Raw genomic sequence first — 17,911 nt, forward strand, 5'->3', positions numbered from 1 at the left:
TTGTGAATATCTGTGCTTTGTCTCAATTTATTTTGTGCATCCATTAGCAAGATGTGTCCTAACGTATCAGAAAAGCCTAAAAGATATTATTTTTCCATATAAATTAATGGTAATTGCATCTTTATGCCATTTTAGATTATAAAAAGTTTCATTGGAACACTCTACTTTCAGATAGTGGTTATATAATAACCACTTTGGAAAACCGTATAAGTTAAATATGAACCTATTATATAAGGCTCTGCTATTTCATTCTTAGATATTTACCCAAGAAAATAAAAGCACACATCTACACAAGGACTTGTACATGACAGTTCACAGCAGCTATATCTATAATGGCCAAAAAACAAGAAAGTAAACAAATAGCTATCAACTGGTGACCAGATTAACAAATCATGGTATTTCTACACAATGGTATACTTCCCAGCAATGAAAAGGAAGTGATACACACAATAGTATGGATGATGTCCAAAGTAATTATGTTGTGTGAAAGATGCCAGAGGAAAAGAATATATACTGTATGATTCCATTCATATAAAATTCTAGTGAATGCTAACGTCCATAGTGACAAAGAGCAGATCAGCAACTGCACAGTAACAGAGATGGAGGAAGGAATGAATACAAAGAAGCGTGAGCAAACTTCTGAGGGCCTTGAAACTGCTTCTTATCTCCATTGTGCTGAGGTTTCAGGAAACCATACATGTCAAAACTCATCAAACTGATGCTTTACAATGTGTGCTATTTGTTGTCTGTCAATTGCACCTCAAAAAAGCTGCAAAACATTAATACACATTTCAAAGGATTATTTTAAGTATATGACTTTGCACCTAATATGTTTTAAGCAAGCCTATTATTCTGGCACAGAATAATTACTTCACAAATATCAGCTTCTTATATTAACAACTGAAAAGAGAACTTAGGGAACTAATTCAATGTTCAAAGCACCTAAGATATACCTTAGCTTCTTCCTCTTGTGCTTTTTTAACAATTGCTTGTAATTGCACCTCTCGTTTAAATTCAGCATGAAGTAACTTCTCTTCCATCATCCTGCGTCGTTGATCTAATAATTCTTCCTTCCACTTCCGGACATCTTTCTCCTATACAGAGTGAGATAATCACACATAGTAATTTAACAGATAAACAGCTTGGGAATTACAAAGTCTAGAACCTAGAAAGCCCTAAAGGAGCATGACTTGTGATTTAGAACCCAGACTAGGAAGCCAGACTGCTTGAGTTCACAAACTACCTTGGTCCCTTGCTAGCAAAAATCAAAAGTTGGCTCAACATGAGTGGGAATAAAACTAACATTTCAGTTGAATTTCAGCTATATAATTATGTGCTTAACCACCTAAAAAAGTATGAGGTGGAAACAGCTCTGGATTAGGAGCTAGAAGACAGATCTTTAAAGCTCTTTGGTCAGCCAATTATCAGTCATATGTCACTGGAAACAGTACTTTACCTCTCCTAGACTCATTTTTCACACCTGTAAAATGGGATTCAGTAACTGTCCAACTCTGTGAGCTACACAGAAGTCTGGTGATGAGACCACATATGAAAACAGTGCTGAAACAATAACCTATTATACAAACAGAAAGTGGATTTATCATTAAAATCAAAGAGAAACTTACATAAATGGAAAAATTAAACCAAAGAACCTCTAACATCTTGTACAATTTCAAGAACTTATTATTCTGTTTGCATGAATACTGGCAGATTATATTACATAAGAAAATAAACTATATAATTTTATTTGTCTTAAAGACACAGTAAGAAATGCCCGGGTGGTCCAGTCAGTTAAGCATCTGCCTTCAGCTCAGGTCATGATCCCTGGGATTGAGCCCTACATTGGGCTCCCTGCTCAGCGGGGAGTCTGCCTATCCCTCTGCCTATCCCTCTCCCTTTCCTTCTGTTCCTCTCTGCCCCACTTATGCTCACCTGCCCTCTCCCAAATAAATAAATAAAATAAAACTTAAAAAAAGACACAGTAAGAGGGGAAGTTGTAGTTATGTTACAACATTTCTCTAAAACTAAAAATTAAATAATATATTAACTCTTACAGAACCCCATAACATGGAGTCTGTTTTTCATTTTGATTTACTCATTCTAAATGATTAAAATAAAAATAATGACAAATTCTTGAGATTCAGGTAAAAATAAAAGTCACAGATTTCCTTCTTTTTCTAGTCAACTTTTCTACTGTACAAAACAGAATCTTATACTACACCTCATTTTTAAAAATATTTGGATTATTTGGTCCAATTATCTCTCCAAAATTTAAAATATACATTATAAGTAATGCAAATAATATTTTTTTGAGATTTTATTTTTAAATAATCTCTATACCCAACACGGGGCTCAAACTAACAACCCTGAGATCAAGTGTCTTTCACATGCTCCACCAACTGAGCCAGCCAGGTGCCCCAAAGCAAATATTTTTCATCTCTGTATATTAGTACTCCTTTCTAGTACTAGAAGATAACAAAGGAGCTCACCTATACTATAACAGTCACATATTTTTTGTCATGTTGTGATAGGTACTTAAAGTATGCAGGCTCCAAGATGGCTCCCAGCAATCCCAGTCACCTGGTATTCAGATCCTTCTGAAATTCCCACCCACACTGTATCAGGATTCTGACCAATGGAATACAGCAAAAGTGATAGCATATCACATCCACGATCAGGTTATAAAAGGCAATGCGGCTTCAATTTTGGCAGCTCATTTGTTCTTTCCCTCTCTCCATCTCCATCTCCATCCCCAACCCCTTCGCCTTTCCTCCCTTTCTCCTGGACTGTTTTCTGTAGGGAAGCCAGTGACCAGGTCAAGGACACTTGGGCTGTGGAAAGGCACACATGACAAATAACTGAAGACTGTGGTCAACCGGTAAGCAGCACCTTAAGTCTGCCTATAACCACATGAGTGGGTCCAAAAGTGGATCCTTCAGTTCCAAATGACTGACCCCAGCCAATAGCATGACTGCAAATTCATGAGAGACTCCAAATAAAAATCATTAGGCGAGACACTCCCAGGTTCCTTGCCCACATATACTGTGAGCTAACAAACATCTGTTGTTTAAAGTGGCTCAGTTTTAAGGTCATTATTATACAGCACACATTAACTAATGTAGTACTTGCCTATATTTGGCATGTTGAAGTAATAATAAGAATGATCATACAATGAGCAACCGTCATCCTAACACTATGCTGCTACTATACATAATTGCCACAGTTAATCATCATGTCAAGTTAATAATTATAATTGTAATTTTACGAATAAAAAAACTGATATGCAATATTGACAAGTAACTTGCCCAGGGCAATATTTTATCATGTGGAAAAACCGGGATTTGATCCCTGGTCGGCTATCTCCAGACCGCATGTTCTTCCCACTCTATCACACTGATCAGCTGAGAATCTTTTCTATAAATTCAGTCAGTACTCCATTTATTCAAACCTGATGATCTGAGGCTCAAAACTATCCTACCAACTCATCCTACGCTGTCTACAAGACTCCCCAAAGAAACGCCCCCATAAAAATGGCAAAAGACAAAGCACAGCTTAATAACCCATGCCAACTTTGCAAACATCAAAATTACTAGCAGGTTTAGAAATGTCAACTTTTTTCTTTTTTGCAGGCAACCTTCTGTAATTCAACAGGTAGAAATGCTTTTGTTTCCTAGAAAATTTAATTATTTTTATAGTTCTGCTAGCTTCTCTTAGACAAAAAATAGTCAAGTTAAAAATCAGCCCATCAATTTAAGGCTATCAGAATTTTCTAAATATTAAAAACTCACCCTTTCTAATAATTTCTGCAGCTTTAATGTTTTCTCTTCACGTAACTTTTCCCTTAGCTGCTGTGCTTTCATTTGTTTTTCTTCATGTTTCTTCTTAGATTCTGCAATTGTTCTATTAATACAAACAAATGGAAAGAAGACACAAATGTTTACATGATAAAGCCAAAAATATTTTCTTTAGTCTTCAACATTCCTAAAGCAAATATAAAAAGTATACAAAAGTAATTCTGGTCTAACATTTCAGGAAAACGTTGTCACTTTTCAATGAATCTGTAACTATCCTGAGTAATGTGCCTTATAATGTTCTTTAGCAACTCTATTTAGTAATCAAGAGTAGCTATTTTCCCTTCTGTGAAACATTTCAAATTAATTTTCAAAGCCCAACCTTTTACGAGATGGTGAGGAAAGTTTTTCATGCATGTGAATTCCATGGCCTGGAGGTCTAGCAGGTTCCTCCTCTACAATATCCCCCCATGATGTATTTTGGCGCCAAGTTTCACGAGCTGCCCAAAGAAAAGAAAACCACTGTAACTGTTTAAACACACAGTTCTGTAAAACCAACATTTGAGAACAGAATTTTAAAAGGCATCAGCATTCCCACTCCAAATTATTTATTTTATACATAAATTCCCATTTAGTAAGATAATCTACTTTAAATCCCTCTAGCTACACACACAATGTGTACACACACACACACACACACACACACACACACACACACACACACACACACGGCTCAGGTCATGGTCCCAGGGTCCTGGGATCGAGGCCCGCATCGGGCTCTCTGCTCAGCAGGGAGCCTGCTTCCTCCTCTCTCTCTGACTGCCTCTTTGCCTACTTGTGATCTCTCTCTCTGTCAAATAAATAAATAAAATCTTTAAAAAACAAATAAATAAATAAAGTTCTCTAGGCCCCACTCCAGCTTACTGAAGGACCCTGCAAGGACAGACCTTAGAAATCAGATGACTGTTATGATCAGGAAACCTTGGGAAATACTGGCATGTGACAAAACCAAAGGCAGGAAGAGATTCTGTCTCATAAATTAGTATGTCTGGGTATGAAATTATGTGATATATTTCATGAAAACTCTTTTAGATATTTATGCAATTACCCTAAGAGCAATTCAATCATAATATTTTTTTAAAAGATTTTATTTATTTACTTGAGAGAAAAGAGTGAACATGAGAGAGAGCATGCAAGAGAGAGAGAACACATGTGGGGGGAGGGCAGAAGGAAAGGGGCAATCAGACTTCTGATGCAGAGCTTGATTCCAGGACCCTGGGATCATAATCTGAGCCGAAGGCAGAAGCTTAACTGACTGAGACAGCCAGGTGCCCTGACAACTACATTCTAAAATGGAGTTTCACAGAGTTTTGAAGAGAAGCAATAAAAATTAAGAGAATGGATAGGGTAGCAACTGGTAGCATAGTTTTAAAGCCCTGTTTCATATTTCCATAATTTTAGTACAGACTCTTGATTCAGTTTACCTTGATTATTAAGAATTTTTAAAATTACAAAAGACAGCTCATATTCTCAGGTAAAGACAGCCAGCAGCTGACCATTCACCTTGATGGAGAGTTTGTAAACTGTAGTTTGGGTTAATATGCTTATGAAGCCACTATGGCTTAATAAAACTATAATTTTATAAAGTAAACATATTAAGCAATTTGACAAATCAAAATTCATTTAACTCATATGAAAAGAAGACCAAAAAATGAGAATACTAAACCAAAACCACAGTCATAAAAGCAGAGGCTTTGGAACCACGAAGACCTGGATTTTAATTCTGGCCGTGTGACCATCAACAATCTACCTTCAGATAGCCCCTCTAGAAAATAAAGATAATAATAATAATACATAGTTCAAAACTTCCACTTCCAGCCCTGAGTGACAGGGTCCAGATATATCCTCCCACCTTAAATAACTAAAAAATTAGGTAAATATATAAAACATAAATTCAATTGATGTAATATAGCGAATATCAAGAGAACAAAAAACAAAAGCACATTATTTTGCAACAGATGCAGAAAAGCAATTTGACAAAATCCAACATCCCTTTGTGATAAAAACACACAAAATAGGAATAAAAAGGAACTTCCTCAATCTGATGAAAGGCATCTATAAAAACAAACACCTAACATCATACTTTATGATGAAAGACTAAATATCTCCCCTAAAGACTGGGGAAAAGACAAAGATATCCTGTCCACGTTTATCACTTCTAGTCAACACTGAATTTCAGGTTCTACCTAAAGCAAAAAGGAAGAAAAACTAATCAAAGACAACCAAGTGGAAAAGAAATAAACCTATATCTATTTGCAGAAAACATGAACTTGTATATAGAAAATCCTAAAGAATCCACTAAAAAACTATTAGAAGTAAAGAGTCAGTTCAAGCAAGGTTGCAAGAGACAAGACTAACATATAAAATTCAACTGTATTTTTGTGCACTAATAATAAATGGTCTGAAAATGAAATTAAAAAAACAATTCCAATTTACAAGCATGTCTACAAGAATACATATTTAGGAATAAATTTAAATAAGGTGACTTTCACAGTGAAAACTTCAAAGCACTAAATAGACATATACATCAAAGGGACACAATATTATAATGGTAATCAAGATAAAGTGGTATTGGCATAAAAATAGGCACAAAGACAAATGAAACAGAATAGACAGTCAGAAACAGACCCATACATATATATGGCAAATAGCTTTTCAACAACAGTACTAAAGCAATTCAATATAAAAAAGATAATCTTTTCAACAATTGGTACTTGAATATTGGATATCCCTACATAAAAAATGAATCTCAACCCTACCTCACACCATATACAAAATTTAACTCAAAAGGGAACATAGACCTCATTGTAAAATGTAAAACTCCTACAAAAAAATTAAGAGAAAATCTTGGTGACCGTAAATTTAGGTAAAGATTTTTTATTTATTTATATTTTTTAAAGATTTTATTTATTCATTTGACAGACAGAGATCACAAGTAGGCAGAGAGGCAGGCAAAAGAGAGGAAGGGAAGCAAGCTCCCCGCTGAGCAGAGAGCCTGACTCGGGCTCCAGGGACCCAGGACCCTGAGATCATGACCTGAGCCCAAGGCAGAGGCTTTAACCCACTGAGCCACCCAGGTGCCCCAAAGATTTTTTATATAGGACACAAAAAAAACACAAAGTATAGAAGGAAAAAAGTTAATACATTGGACTTTGGCAATTTTTAAAACTTCAAAACACACTTTAAAGAAAAGGAAAATGCAGGATGCCTGGATGGCTCAGTCAGTTAAGCATCTGCCTTCAACTCAGGTTATGATCCCAGAGTCCTGGGATCAAGTCCCACATCAGGCTCATTGCTCAGTCTGCTTCTCCCTCTGCCTTTGCCTGCCACTCCCCCTGCTCATGCTCTCCCTCTCTCTCTCTCTCTCACAAATAAATAAATCTTTAAAAAAAAAAGAGAGAGAGAGAGAGAAAGAAGAAAAGGAAAAGGCAATCCAAGGACTATAAGAAAGTTTTTACAAAACATAGACCTTAATATCTAAAATACATGGAAGTCCTTTAAGAAATCTTTTCATTTATGACAACATGGATGAAACTGGAGGGCAAGATGCTAAATTAAATGAGCCAGACAAAGACAGACAAATGCTGCATGGTATCATTTATATTTGGAATCTAAAAAAAGTTGAACTCATAAAAACAAAGTAGAAAAGTGGTTGTCAGGGGCTGAGGATGGAAAAAGAAATAGGGAGAGGATGGTAAAAGTGCATAAACTTTCAGGTGTAAGATGAATAACTTCTGAGGATCTAATATGCAACACGGTGACTATAGTTGATAACACTATAGTGTATAAATGAAATATGCTAAGAGAATAGAATTTAAACATTCTCTCTCTCTCTCTCTCTCTCTCTCACACACACACACACACACACACACACACACACACACACACACAGATAAATATATGAGGTGATGGATGTCTTATTTAACCTGATGAGGGGAATGCTTTCACAATGTTTATGTATATCAAATCATCACGCTGTATACTTTATATGCCTTATTATTTGTCAATTATATCTCAATAAAGCTAAAAAAATTTAATAACAAAACAATCTAACTTTAATAAATAAGATATTTGAGCACACATTTCACCAAACAAGAGATAAAGATATGAAATAAGCACTGAAAAGATGTTAAAAAATGAAAATTAAAACCAAATGAGATATCATAGACATAATAAAGTGGAGTGGCTAAAATTACAATGTGTAACCATGTCAAATGTTGGTTAGAATGTGCTTAATTAGAACTCTCATCCACTGCTGATAAGAATGTCTAATACCACAACTATCCCCTGCTTTTCGAAAGTTCTCATAATACCACTTTGCTTTTATGAAGACCTACACTAGCACTTGTTTTTGTTAACCAAAAGAAATCCAAAGAGGATGTCTGCTTTATGAAAAAAAGAATAAAAACAAAAATCATGTTCAGTGTCTGTTTTTACAGTGAGCCATTATAGAGTCAGCACACCCCAAACAGTATGAGCGGCGCTGTCCAGCTCCTTCCCTGGAAACTACACTCAGCATCTCAGGATCAGGCCACCACAGTTTTGAACTGTGTTTGTGAATATCTGTGCTTTGTCTCAATTTATTTTGTGCATCCATTAGCAAGATGTGTCCTAACGTATCAGAAAAGCCTAAAAGATATTATTTTTCCATATAAATTAATGGTAATTGCATCTTTATGCCATTTTAGATTATAAAAAGTTTCATTGGAACACTCTACTTTCAGATAGTGGTTATATAATAACCACTTTGGAAAACCGTATAAGTTAAATATGAACCTATTATATAAGGCTCTGCTATTTCATTCTTAGATATTTACCCAAGAAAATAAAAGCACACATCTACACAAGGACTTGTACATGACAGTTCACAGCAGCTATATCTATAATGGCCAAAAAACAAGAAAGTAAACAAATAGCTATCAACTGGTGACCAGATTAACAAATCATGGTATTTCTACACAATGGTATACTTCCCAGCAATGAAAAGGAAGTGATACACACAATAGTATGGATGATGTCCAAAGTAATTATGTTGTGTGAAAGATGCCAGAGGAAAAGAATATATACTGTATGATTCCATTCATATAAAATTCTAGTGAATGCTAACGTCCATAGTGACAAAGAGCAGATCAGCAACTGCACAGTAACAGAGATGGAGGAAGGAATGAATACAAAGAAGCGTGAGCAAACTTCTGAGGGCCTTGAAACTGCTTCTTATCTCCATTGTGCTGAGGTTTCAGGAAACCATACATGTCAAAACTCATCAAACTGATGCTTTACAATGTGTGCTATTTGTTGTCTGTCAATTGCACCTCAAAAAAGCTGCAAAACATTAATACACATTTCAAAGGATTATTTTAAGTATATGACTTTGCACCTAATATGTTTTAAGCAAGCCTATTATTCTGGCACAGAATAATTACTTCACAAATATCAGCTTCTTATATTAACAACTGAAAAGAGAACTTAGGGAACTAATTCAATGTTCAAAGCACCTAAGATATACCTTAGCTTCTTCCTCTTGTGCTTTTTTAACAATTGCTTGTAATTGCACCTCTCGTTTAAATTCAGCATGAAGTAACTTCTCTTCCATCATCCTGCGTCGTTGATCTAATAATTCTTCCTTCCACTTCCGGACATCTTTCTCCTATACAGAGTGAGATAATCACACATAGTAATTTAACAGATAAACAGCTTGGGAATTACAAAGTCTAGAACCTAGAAAGCCCTAAAGGAGCATGACTTGTGATTTAGAACCCAGACTAGGAAGCCAGACTGCTTGAGTTCACAAACTACCTTGGTCCCTTGCTAGCAAAAATCAAAAGTTGGCTCAACATGAGTGGGAATAAAACTAACATTTCAGTTGAATTTCAGCTATATAATTATGTGCTTAACCACCTAAAAAAGTATGAGGTGGAAACAGCTCTGGATTAGGAGCTAGAAGACAGATCTTTAAAGCTCTTTGGTCAGCCAATTATCAGTCATATGTCACTGGAAACAGTACTTTACCTCTCCTAGACTCATTTTTCACACCTGTAAAATGGGATTCAGTAACTGTCCAACTCTGTGAGCTACACAGAAGTCTGGTGATGAGACCACATATGAAAACAGTGCTGAAACAATAACCTATTATACAAACAGAAAGTGGATTTATCATTAAAATCAAAGAGAAACTTACATAAATGGAAAAATTAAACCAAAGAACCTCTAACATCTTGTACAATTTCAAGAACTTATTATTCTGTTTGCATGAATACTGGCAGATTATATTACATAAGAAAATAAACTATATAATTTTATTTGTCTTAAAGACACAGTAAGAAATGCCCGGGTGGTCCAGTCAGTTAAGCATCTGCCTTCAGCTCAGGTCATGATCCCTGGGATTGAGCCCTACATTGGGCTCCCTGCTCAGCGGGGAGTCTGCCTATCCCTCTGCCTATCCCTCTCCCTTTCCTTCTGTTCCTCTCTGCCCCACTTATGCTCACCTGCCCTCTCCCAAATAAATAAATAAAATAAAACTTAAAAAAAGACACAGTAAGAGGGGAAGTTGTAGTTATGTTACAACATTTCTCTAAAACTAAAAATTAAATAATATATTAACTCTTACAGAACCCCATAACATGGAGTCTGTTTTTCATTTTGATTTACTCATTCTAAATGATTAAAATAAAAATAATGACAAATTCTTGAGATTCAGGTAAAAATAAAAGTCACAGATTTCCTTCTTTTTCTAGTCAACTTTTCTACTGTACAAAACAGAATCTTATACTACACCTCATTTTTAAAAATATTTGGATTATTTGGTCCAATTATCTCTCCAAAATTTAAAATATACATTATAAGTAATGCAAATAATATTTTTTTGAGATTTTATTTTTAAATAATCTCTATACCCAACACGGGGCTCAAACTAACAACCCTGAGATCAAGTGTCTTTCACATGCTCCACCAACTGAGCCAGCCAGGTGCCCCAAAGCAAATATTTTTCATCTCTGTATATTAGTACTCCTTTCTAGTACTAGAAGATAACAAAGGAGCTCACCTATACTATAACAGTCACATATTTTTTGTCATGTTGTGATAGGTACTTAAAGTATGCAGGCTCCAAGATGGCTCCCAGCAATCCCAGTCACCTGGTATTCAGATCCTTCTGAAATTCCCACCCACACTGTATCAGGATTCTGACCAATGGAATACAGCAAAAGTGATAGCATATCACATCCACGATCAGGTTATAAAAGGCAATGCGGCTTCAATTTTGGCAGCTCATTTGTTCTTTCCCTCTCTCCATCTCCATCTCCATCCCCAACCCCTTCGCCTTTCCTCCCTTTCTCCTGGACTGTTTTCTGTAGGGAAGCCAGTGACCAGGTCAAGGACACTTGGGCTGTGGAAAGGCACACATGACAAATAACTGAAGACTGTGGTCAACCGGTAAGCAGCACCTTAAGTCTGCCTATAACCACATGAGTGGGTCCAAAAGTGGATCCTTCAGTTCCAAATGACTGACCCCAGCCAATAGCATGACTGCAAATTCATGAGAGACTCCAAATAAAAATCATTAGGCGAGACACTCCCAGGTTCCTTGCCCACATATACTGTGAGCTAACAAACATCTGTTGTTTAAAGTGGCTCAGTTTTAAGGTCATTATTATACAGCACACATTAACTAATGTAGTACTTGCCTATATTTGGCATGTTGAAGTAATAATAAGAATGATCATACAATGAGCAACCGTCATCCTAACACTATGCTGCTACTATACATAATTGCCACAGTTAATCATCATGTCAAGTTAATAATTATAATTGTAATTTTACGAATAAAAAAACTGATATGCAATATTGACAAGTAACTTGCCCAGGGCAATATTTTATCATGTGGAAAAACCGGGATTTGATCCCTGGTCGGCTATCTCCAGACCGCATGTTCTTCCCACTCTATCACACTGATCAGCTGAGAATCTTTTCTATAAATTCAGTCAGTACTCCATTTATTCAAACCTGATGATCTGAGGCTCAAAACTATCCTACCAACTCATCCTACGCTGTCTACAAGACTCCCCAAAGAAACGCCCCCATAAAAATGGCAAAAGACAAAGCACAGCTTAATAACCCATGCCAACTTTGCAAACATCAAAATTACTAGCAGGTTTAGAAATGTCAACTTTTTTCTTTTTTGCAGGCAACCTTCTGTAATTCAACAGGTAGAAATGCTTTTGTTTCCTAGAAAATTTAATTATTTTTATAGTTCTGCTAGCTTCTCTTAGACAAAAAATAGTCAAGTTAAAAATCAGCCCATCAATTTAAGGCTATCAGAATTTTCTAAATATTAAAAACTCACCCTTTCTAATAATTTCTGCAGCTTTAATGTTTTCTCTTCACGTAACTTTTCCCTTAGCTGCTGTGCTTTCATTTGTTTTTCTTCATGTTTCTTCTTAGATTCTGCAATTGTTCTATTAATACAAACAAATGGAAAGAAGACACAAATGTTTACATGATAAAGCCAAAAATATTTTCTTTAGTCTTCAACATTCCTAAAGCAAATATAAAAAGTATACAAAAGTAATTCTGGTCTAACATTTCAGGAAAACGTTGTCACTTTTCAATGAATCTGTAACTATCCTGAGTAATGTGCCTTATAATGTTCTTTAGCAACTCTATTTAGTAATCAAGAGTAGCTATTTTCCCTTCTGTGAAACATTTCAAATTAATTTTCAAAGCCCAACCTTTTACGAGATGGTGAGGAAAGTTTTTCATGCATGTGAATTCCATGGCCTGGAGGTCTAGCAGGTTCCTCCTCTACAATATCCCCCCATGATGTATTTTGGCGCCAAGTTTCACGAGCTGCCCAAAGAAAAGAAAACCACTGTAACTGTTTAAACACACAGTTCTGTAAAACCAACATTTGAGAACAGAATTTTAAAAGGCATCAGCATTCCCACTCCAAATTATTTATTTTATACATAAATTCCCATTTAGTAAGATAATCTACTTTAAATCCCTCTAGCTACACACACAATGTGTACACACACACACACACACACACACACACACACACACACACACACACACAAAAATACCTTCATAATCTGCAAGGACATCATTCCAGTCCATTGACAAACCACAGAAAGATATACTCCCACTGCCCATGCTGGCCTAAAATGTAATAAAGAAAAGTGAAAAAGAAATACTTGAACATAATTATAACCTTAAAAAATGAACTGCAAATGTAATTTTCCTAATACATTTAACAAATAGTTCAAAACCAGAAAAAGGTTATATACCTCTTTTAGTTATACTAATCACCAAGTTAAAATATTATAGTCTATAAGTTTTAAGAGGAAGATAAACCTATTTTTCTTTAACAGCAGAAACAAATCAAGTAAGTTTAAAAGAAACATATTGGCCTCATATTATTACCACGTAACTCTGCCATATTCATAACACACATGAGAAGAGCTCAAGATTATTTTCTGGGTATTAAAACTTAATAGAAAAACATTTGAAACATTTATAGTTACGTCCATTCTGTAAAAAGTCCCTTTTAGCAACATATATATCCTGAGGGCTTAGTGACAGCAAGGCATTATCATTTGTCTTTTATTAGTGGAAAAGAAAAAAGTAAAATACCTTAGATTCTATATCAATCTCTGCAATTAAAATCTGATTAACGTTCTTACTTTTTTGAAGATTCAATTAATCGATCGGTAAAATGAGAATAACAACTTCCAGTTTATCAACGAAATTATGTATAAAAACACTTTATAATGGTAAAAGTGCTAAAGAAGGATTTCCTATTATTTTTGTAACAAGTTTAAGTCCTTCTGGCCCTATGAATTTTATTTCTAAATTTAATTTTTTGAACAATTATGTTAAAAATTCTAAAAGGTCACAGAAAGAACCCAAGGTGGCAGTGAAGTAGGAGGACCCCAGGCTCATCTTGTCCCGGGAACACAACAAGGTAACTATCAAATCATCCCCCAGATATCATCCTGAAGACTGACAGGACAAACTCTACCACTAAAGGGAGAGAAGAGGTCACAATGAAGAAGATTGGAAGTACAGAGACATGATTTAGGGGAGGAAATGGATCAGATTGCTGATACTGCAAAGGGGAGAGCGCACTGGTCGCAGGGAAGGGCGAGAGAGAGAGAGACACAAGCACAAAGGGGCATGCACAAAGAGAACTTTCCCCAAAGCTTTTGGTTTGGGAAATGAGAGGGGCTGAATTTTGTGAGTTCTTGCAACCAGCAGGGCTTAAAGATTTGGAGTTTTAAAAGCCAGCAGGCTTGGATAGGATGGGAGCCCAGAGGGCACAGCCCTGCTCCTGGAGAGAAGACAGGCAAAAAACCAGGGGCAGACAGCATGGAAATAGTGGGGCACACAGTGGGAGATTATTCACTATTCTAAGAGCATTTCCTTGAGGTGCAGCACAGCGTTCACAGAGATGCCTCTGTGGGAACAAAAGAGCTAGAAAGAGCCATTTCTCTTCCCTAACCCTCAGCATAAACACAGAGCCATCTGAAGGAAGAAGTTCAGCACCAACGCTGCCTGCCTAATTTGCTTACGTCATGCCCTACACCCCTGCACTCTGGCAGAACTGCACTTCTTGGTCAAGCTTGCCTCAGTCCCAGAATGGTAGGCGCCTCCCCGCAGAAGATCAGCATAAACTCCTGCCCAGATCACAGACCCCCGAACAGAGTTCTGCAAGGCCTCCGTTCAGAGAGTTGGTGTCAGGTCTCAAATCACAAACACACGAGAGCACATCTAGTTAAAACTCACCACATTCAGCCCAGGGATTAAACAGTGTCCCCAGAAGGCATGGAGAGCCTCTGCAAACAACTGGCCTGAAGGATAAAGCAGCCAAAACATAACAGCAGAGCACATACATACCAAAGATATTCCATGAAGTGCCAGACCTGAGGCACTACATGACCTCTTCCTCAGAAAGCCATTACTTTCAGGAGACATAACTGGCTTTTTTTTTAACACAGGGAAGAAGGCAGAGACTTAGACAAAGTGCCAAGACAAAGAAATGTATCCCAAATGAAAGAACAAGATAAGGCCATGGCCAGAGATCTAAGCAAAACAGATATAAGTAACATGCCTGATGGAGAATTTAAAGCAACAATCATAAGAATATTCACTGGCCTTAAGAACAGAAGACACCAGTGAGACTCTTATGACAGAGATAAAAGACAATAAGAGATGAAGAATTAATAAATGAGATTGGAAACAGGCTTGATGCAATGAACAGCAGGCTAGAAGAAGCAGAGAAACAAATCAGTGACCTCAAAGATAAAATAATGAGGGCACCTGGGTGGCTCAGTGGGTTAAAGCCTCTGCCTTCGGCTCAGGTCATGATCCCAGGGTCCTGGGATCGAGCCCTGCATCGGGCTCTCTGCTCAGCAGGGAGCCTGCTTCCTCCTCCCCTACTCTCTGCCTACTTGAGATCTCTCTCTGTCAAATAAACAAATTAATTTCAAAAAAAAAAAAGATAAAATAATGGACAATAATGAAGCCAAACAAAAGAGAAAAAAGAATTATGCAACACAAGAATAGATTTAGGAACTCAGTGACTCCATTAAATGTAAAAATATCTGTTTTATAGGAGTCCCAGAAGAAGAAGAGAGGGGGAAAAGGAGCAGAAAATTATTTCAAGAAATAATGGCAGAAAAGTTCCCTAATCTGGGGAAGGAAACGGACATCCAAATATAGGAGGTGCAGAGAACTCCAATCAGAATCAACAAAAGCAGGCAAACACCAAGAAATACTATAATTCAATTTGCAAAATAATGTGATAAAGAAAAAAATCTTAAAAGCAACAAGACAAAAAAAGTCCTTAACTTACAAGGGAAAACCCATAAGGCTAGCTGGAGATTTCTCAACAGACACCTAGCAAGCCAGAAGTCAGTGGCATGCTACGGTCAATGTACTAAATGGAAAAAATCTGCAGCCAAGAATACTCTACCCAACAAGGCTATAATTTAGAAGCAGAGATAGAGTTTCTCAGACAAATGAAAACTAAATGAGTTCATAACCTCTAAACCAGCTCTGCAAGAATTATTAAAGGGGACTCTTCCAGGGCAAAGGAGAGATCCAAAGTGATAAAGAAACAACTGTAAAATGCAATAAATACGTATCTATCAATAATTATTTTAAATGTAAAAGGACCAAACTCTCCAGTCAAAATAAACAGGGTGTCAGAATGGGTTAAAAAACAAAAGCCATCTCTATGCTGCCTATAAGAGACTCATTTTAGACCTAAAGACACTGGCAGATTCAAAGTGAGGGGATGGAAAAACATTTGTCACACAATACTTATATCAGACAAACCAGACCTTTTGCTTGTATCATTTTTATCTTTTTTCGGTATCAGGGTAGTTAGTACTGGCCTCATGGAATGATTCTGAATGTGTTCCCTCTATTCCATTATTTATAAGATATTGACAAAGATTGTCATTTTTTTTTTTTTAATGTTTGGTAGAATTCACCCATGAAACCATGTGGTCTTGGGCTTTTCTCTGCTCAGAGATTTCGGATTCCCAATTCAACTTTCATTCTTGTTATTGGTGTACGAAGACTTCCTACTTTCTGGATTCAAGATTCATGATTCAATCTTAGTAACTTGTATGTTTTTAGGAATTATCTGTTTTTTTCCTAAGTTATCTGATTTGTTAGTATCTAATTGTTTATAGTAATCTCTTACGATCTCATCTGTTGTATTATTTTCTCTTCCATTTCTCATTTTGGTTTTTGACTCAAAATTTTTTTTTCTTAGTTATATAGTTAAAGCACTGCCAATTTTGTTTCTTTTGGTGGGGAGGAACTGGTCATGACTTTCAATGTTATGTTATTATTTATTCTGGTCTCTATTTTATTTATTTCTGATTCTTCTTTACTTCCCTCCTCTACTAAATTTCAGCTAAGTTTCTTCTTTTTCTGCTTCCCTGAGGTATGTTAAGTTGTTTACTTCAACTATTTTTCTTAATACAAGTATTTATAGCATAAATTTCACTCTAATGTCTGCTTTTGCTACATCCCGTAGGTTTGACACATAGTGTTTTCTCCTTTTTTGTTTGGAGACTTATTTTAATTTGCTATCTCATTTCTTATTTGGCCCATTACTTGTGTAGTAGTGTGTTGTTTAATATTTACATTGTGGATTTTCCCACTTTTATTTTGGTCTTTAGTTTTGTACCACTGTGGATAGAAAATATACTTGGTATGATCTCAGTCTCCTTAAATTAGCAGTATTTGTTATGTCTCTTTTTATATTATTTAGCCAGGGGATTCTTCAGTGTGTACTTAAAGAAAAATGTGTATTGAATTTTTCTTGGATGGAATCTTTCATATATATCCTTTAGAACATGTGTTCTGCAGTATGCTTCAAGTAAAAAATGTTCTTGTTAGGAAAAAAAATACCTTTAACTGAGGGGACACATTTAAAATAAAGTATATCAAAGGTGGAGGAGGATGAAATAGGTGATGGGGATTAAGAGTACACTTTTCATGATGAGCAATGAGTAATGTTGAGAATTGCTGAATCACTATACTGTATACCTCACACTAATATAATACTGTATGTTAACTACAGTGGAATTAAAAAAAAAAAAAACTTAAAAAAATTAAAAATAGAGCATCCCTATGACCCTGCAATTGCACTACTGGGTATTTACCCTAAAGATACAGATGTAGTGAGAAGAAGGGCCATCTGTACCCCAATGTTTATAGCAGCAATGGCCACGGTCGCCAAACTGTGGAAAGAACCAAGATGCCCTTCAACAGACGAATGGATAAGGAAGATGTGGTCCATATACACCAAGGAGTATTACGCCTCCATCAGAAAGGATGAGTAACCAACTTTTGTATCAACATGGACGGGACTGGAAGAGATTATGCTGAGTGAAATAATTCAAGCAGAGAGAGTCAATTATCATACGGTTTCACTTATTTGTGGAGCATAACAAATAACATGGAGGACATGGGGAGATGGAGAGGAGAAGGGAGTTGAGGGAAATTGGAAGGGGAGGTGAACCATGAAAGACTATGGACTCTGA

At 36.2% G+C, this 17,911-nt stretch overlaps 1 protein-coding gene across 1 annotated transcript in view; it reads right to left on the reverse strand.

The window, feature by feature from the left end:
- Nucleotides 1-17,911, reverse strand: part of LOC111153247 (S-phase cyclin A associated protein in the ER) — a 491,788-nt gene that overhangs the window by 360,796 nt on the left and 113,081 nt on the right. Inside the window, exons 12-15 of the mRNA XM_022512152.1 lie at nt 12,932-13,007; nt 12,578-12,695; nt 12,193-12,304; nt 9,358-9,498 (exon numbers count right to left, since the gene is read on the reverse strand). Coding sequence (XP_022367860.1) covers nt 9,358-9,498; nt 12,193-12,304; nt 12,578-12,695; nt 12,932-13,007 — 447 coding nt within the window. The remainder of the gene's footprint in view (nt 1-9,357; nt 9,499-12,192; nt 12,305-12,577; nt 12,696-12,931; nt 13,008-17,911) is intronic.

The sequence above is a fragment of the Enhydra lutris genome, unplaced genomic scaffold, assembly GCF_002288905.1.
Source record: "Enhydra lutris kenyoni isolate GAN:26980312 unplaced genomic scaffold, ASM228890v2 scaffoldscaffold31, whole genome shotgun sequence".
NCBI lineage: Eukaryota > Metazoa > Chordata > Mammalia > Carnivora > Mustelidae > Enhydra > Enhydra lutris.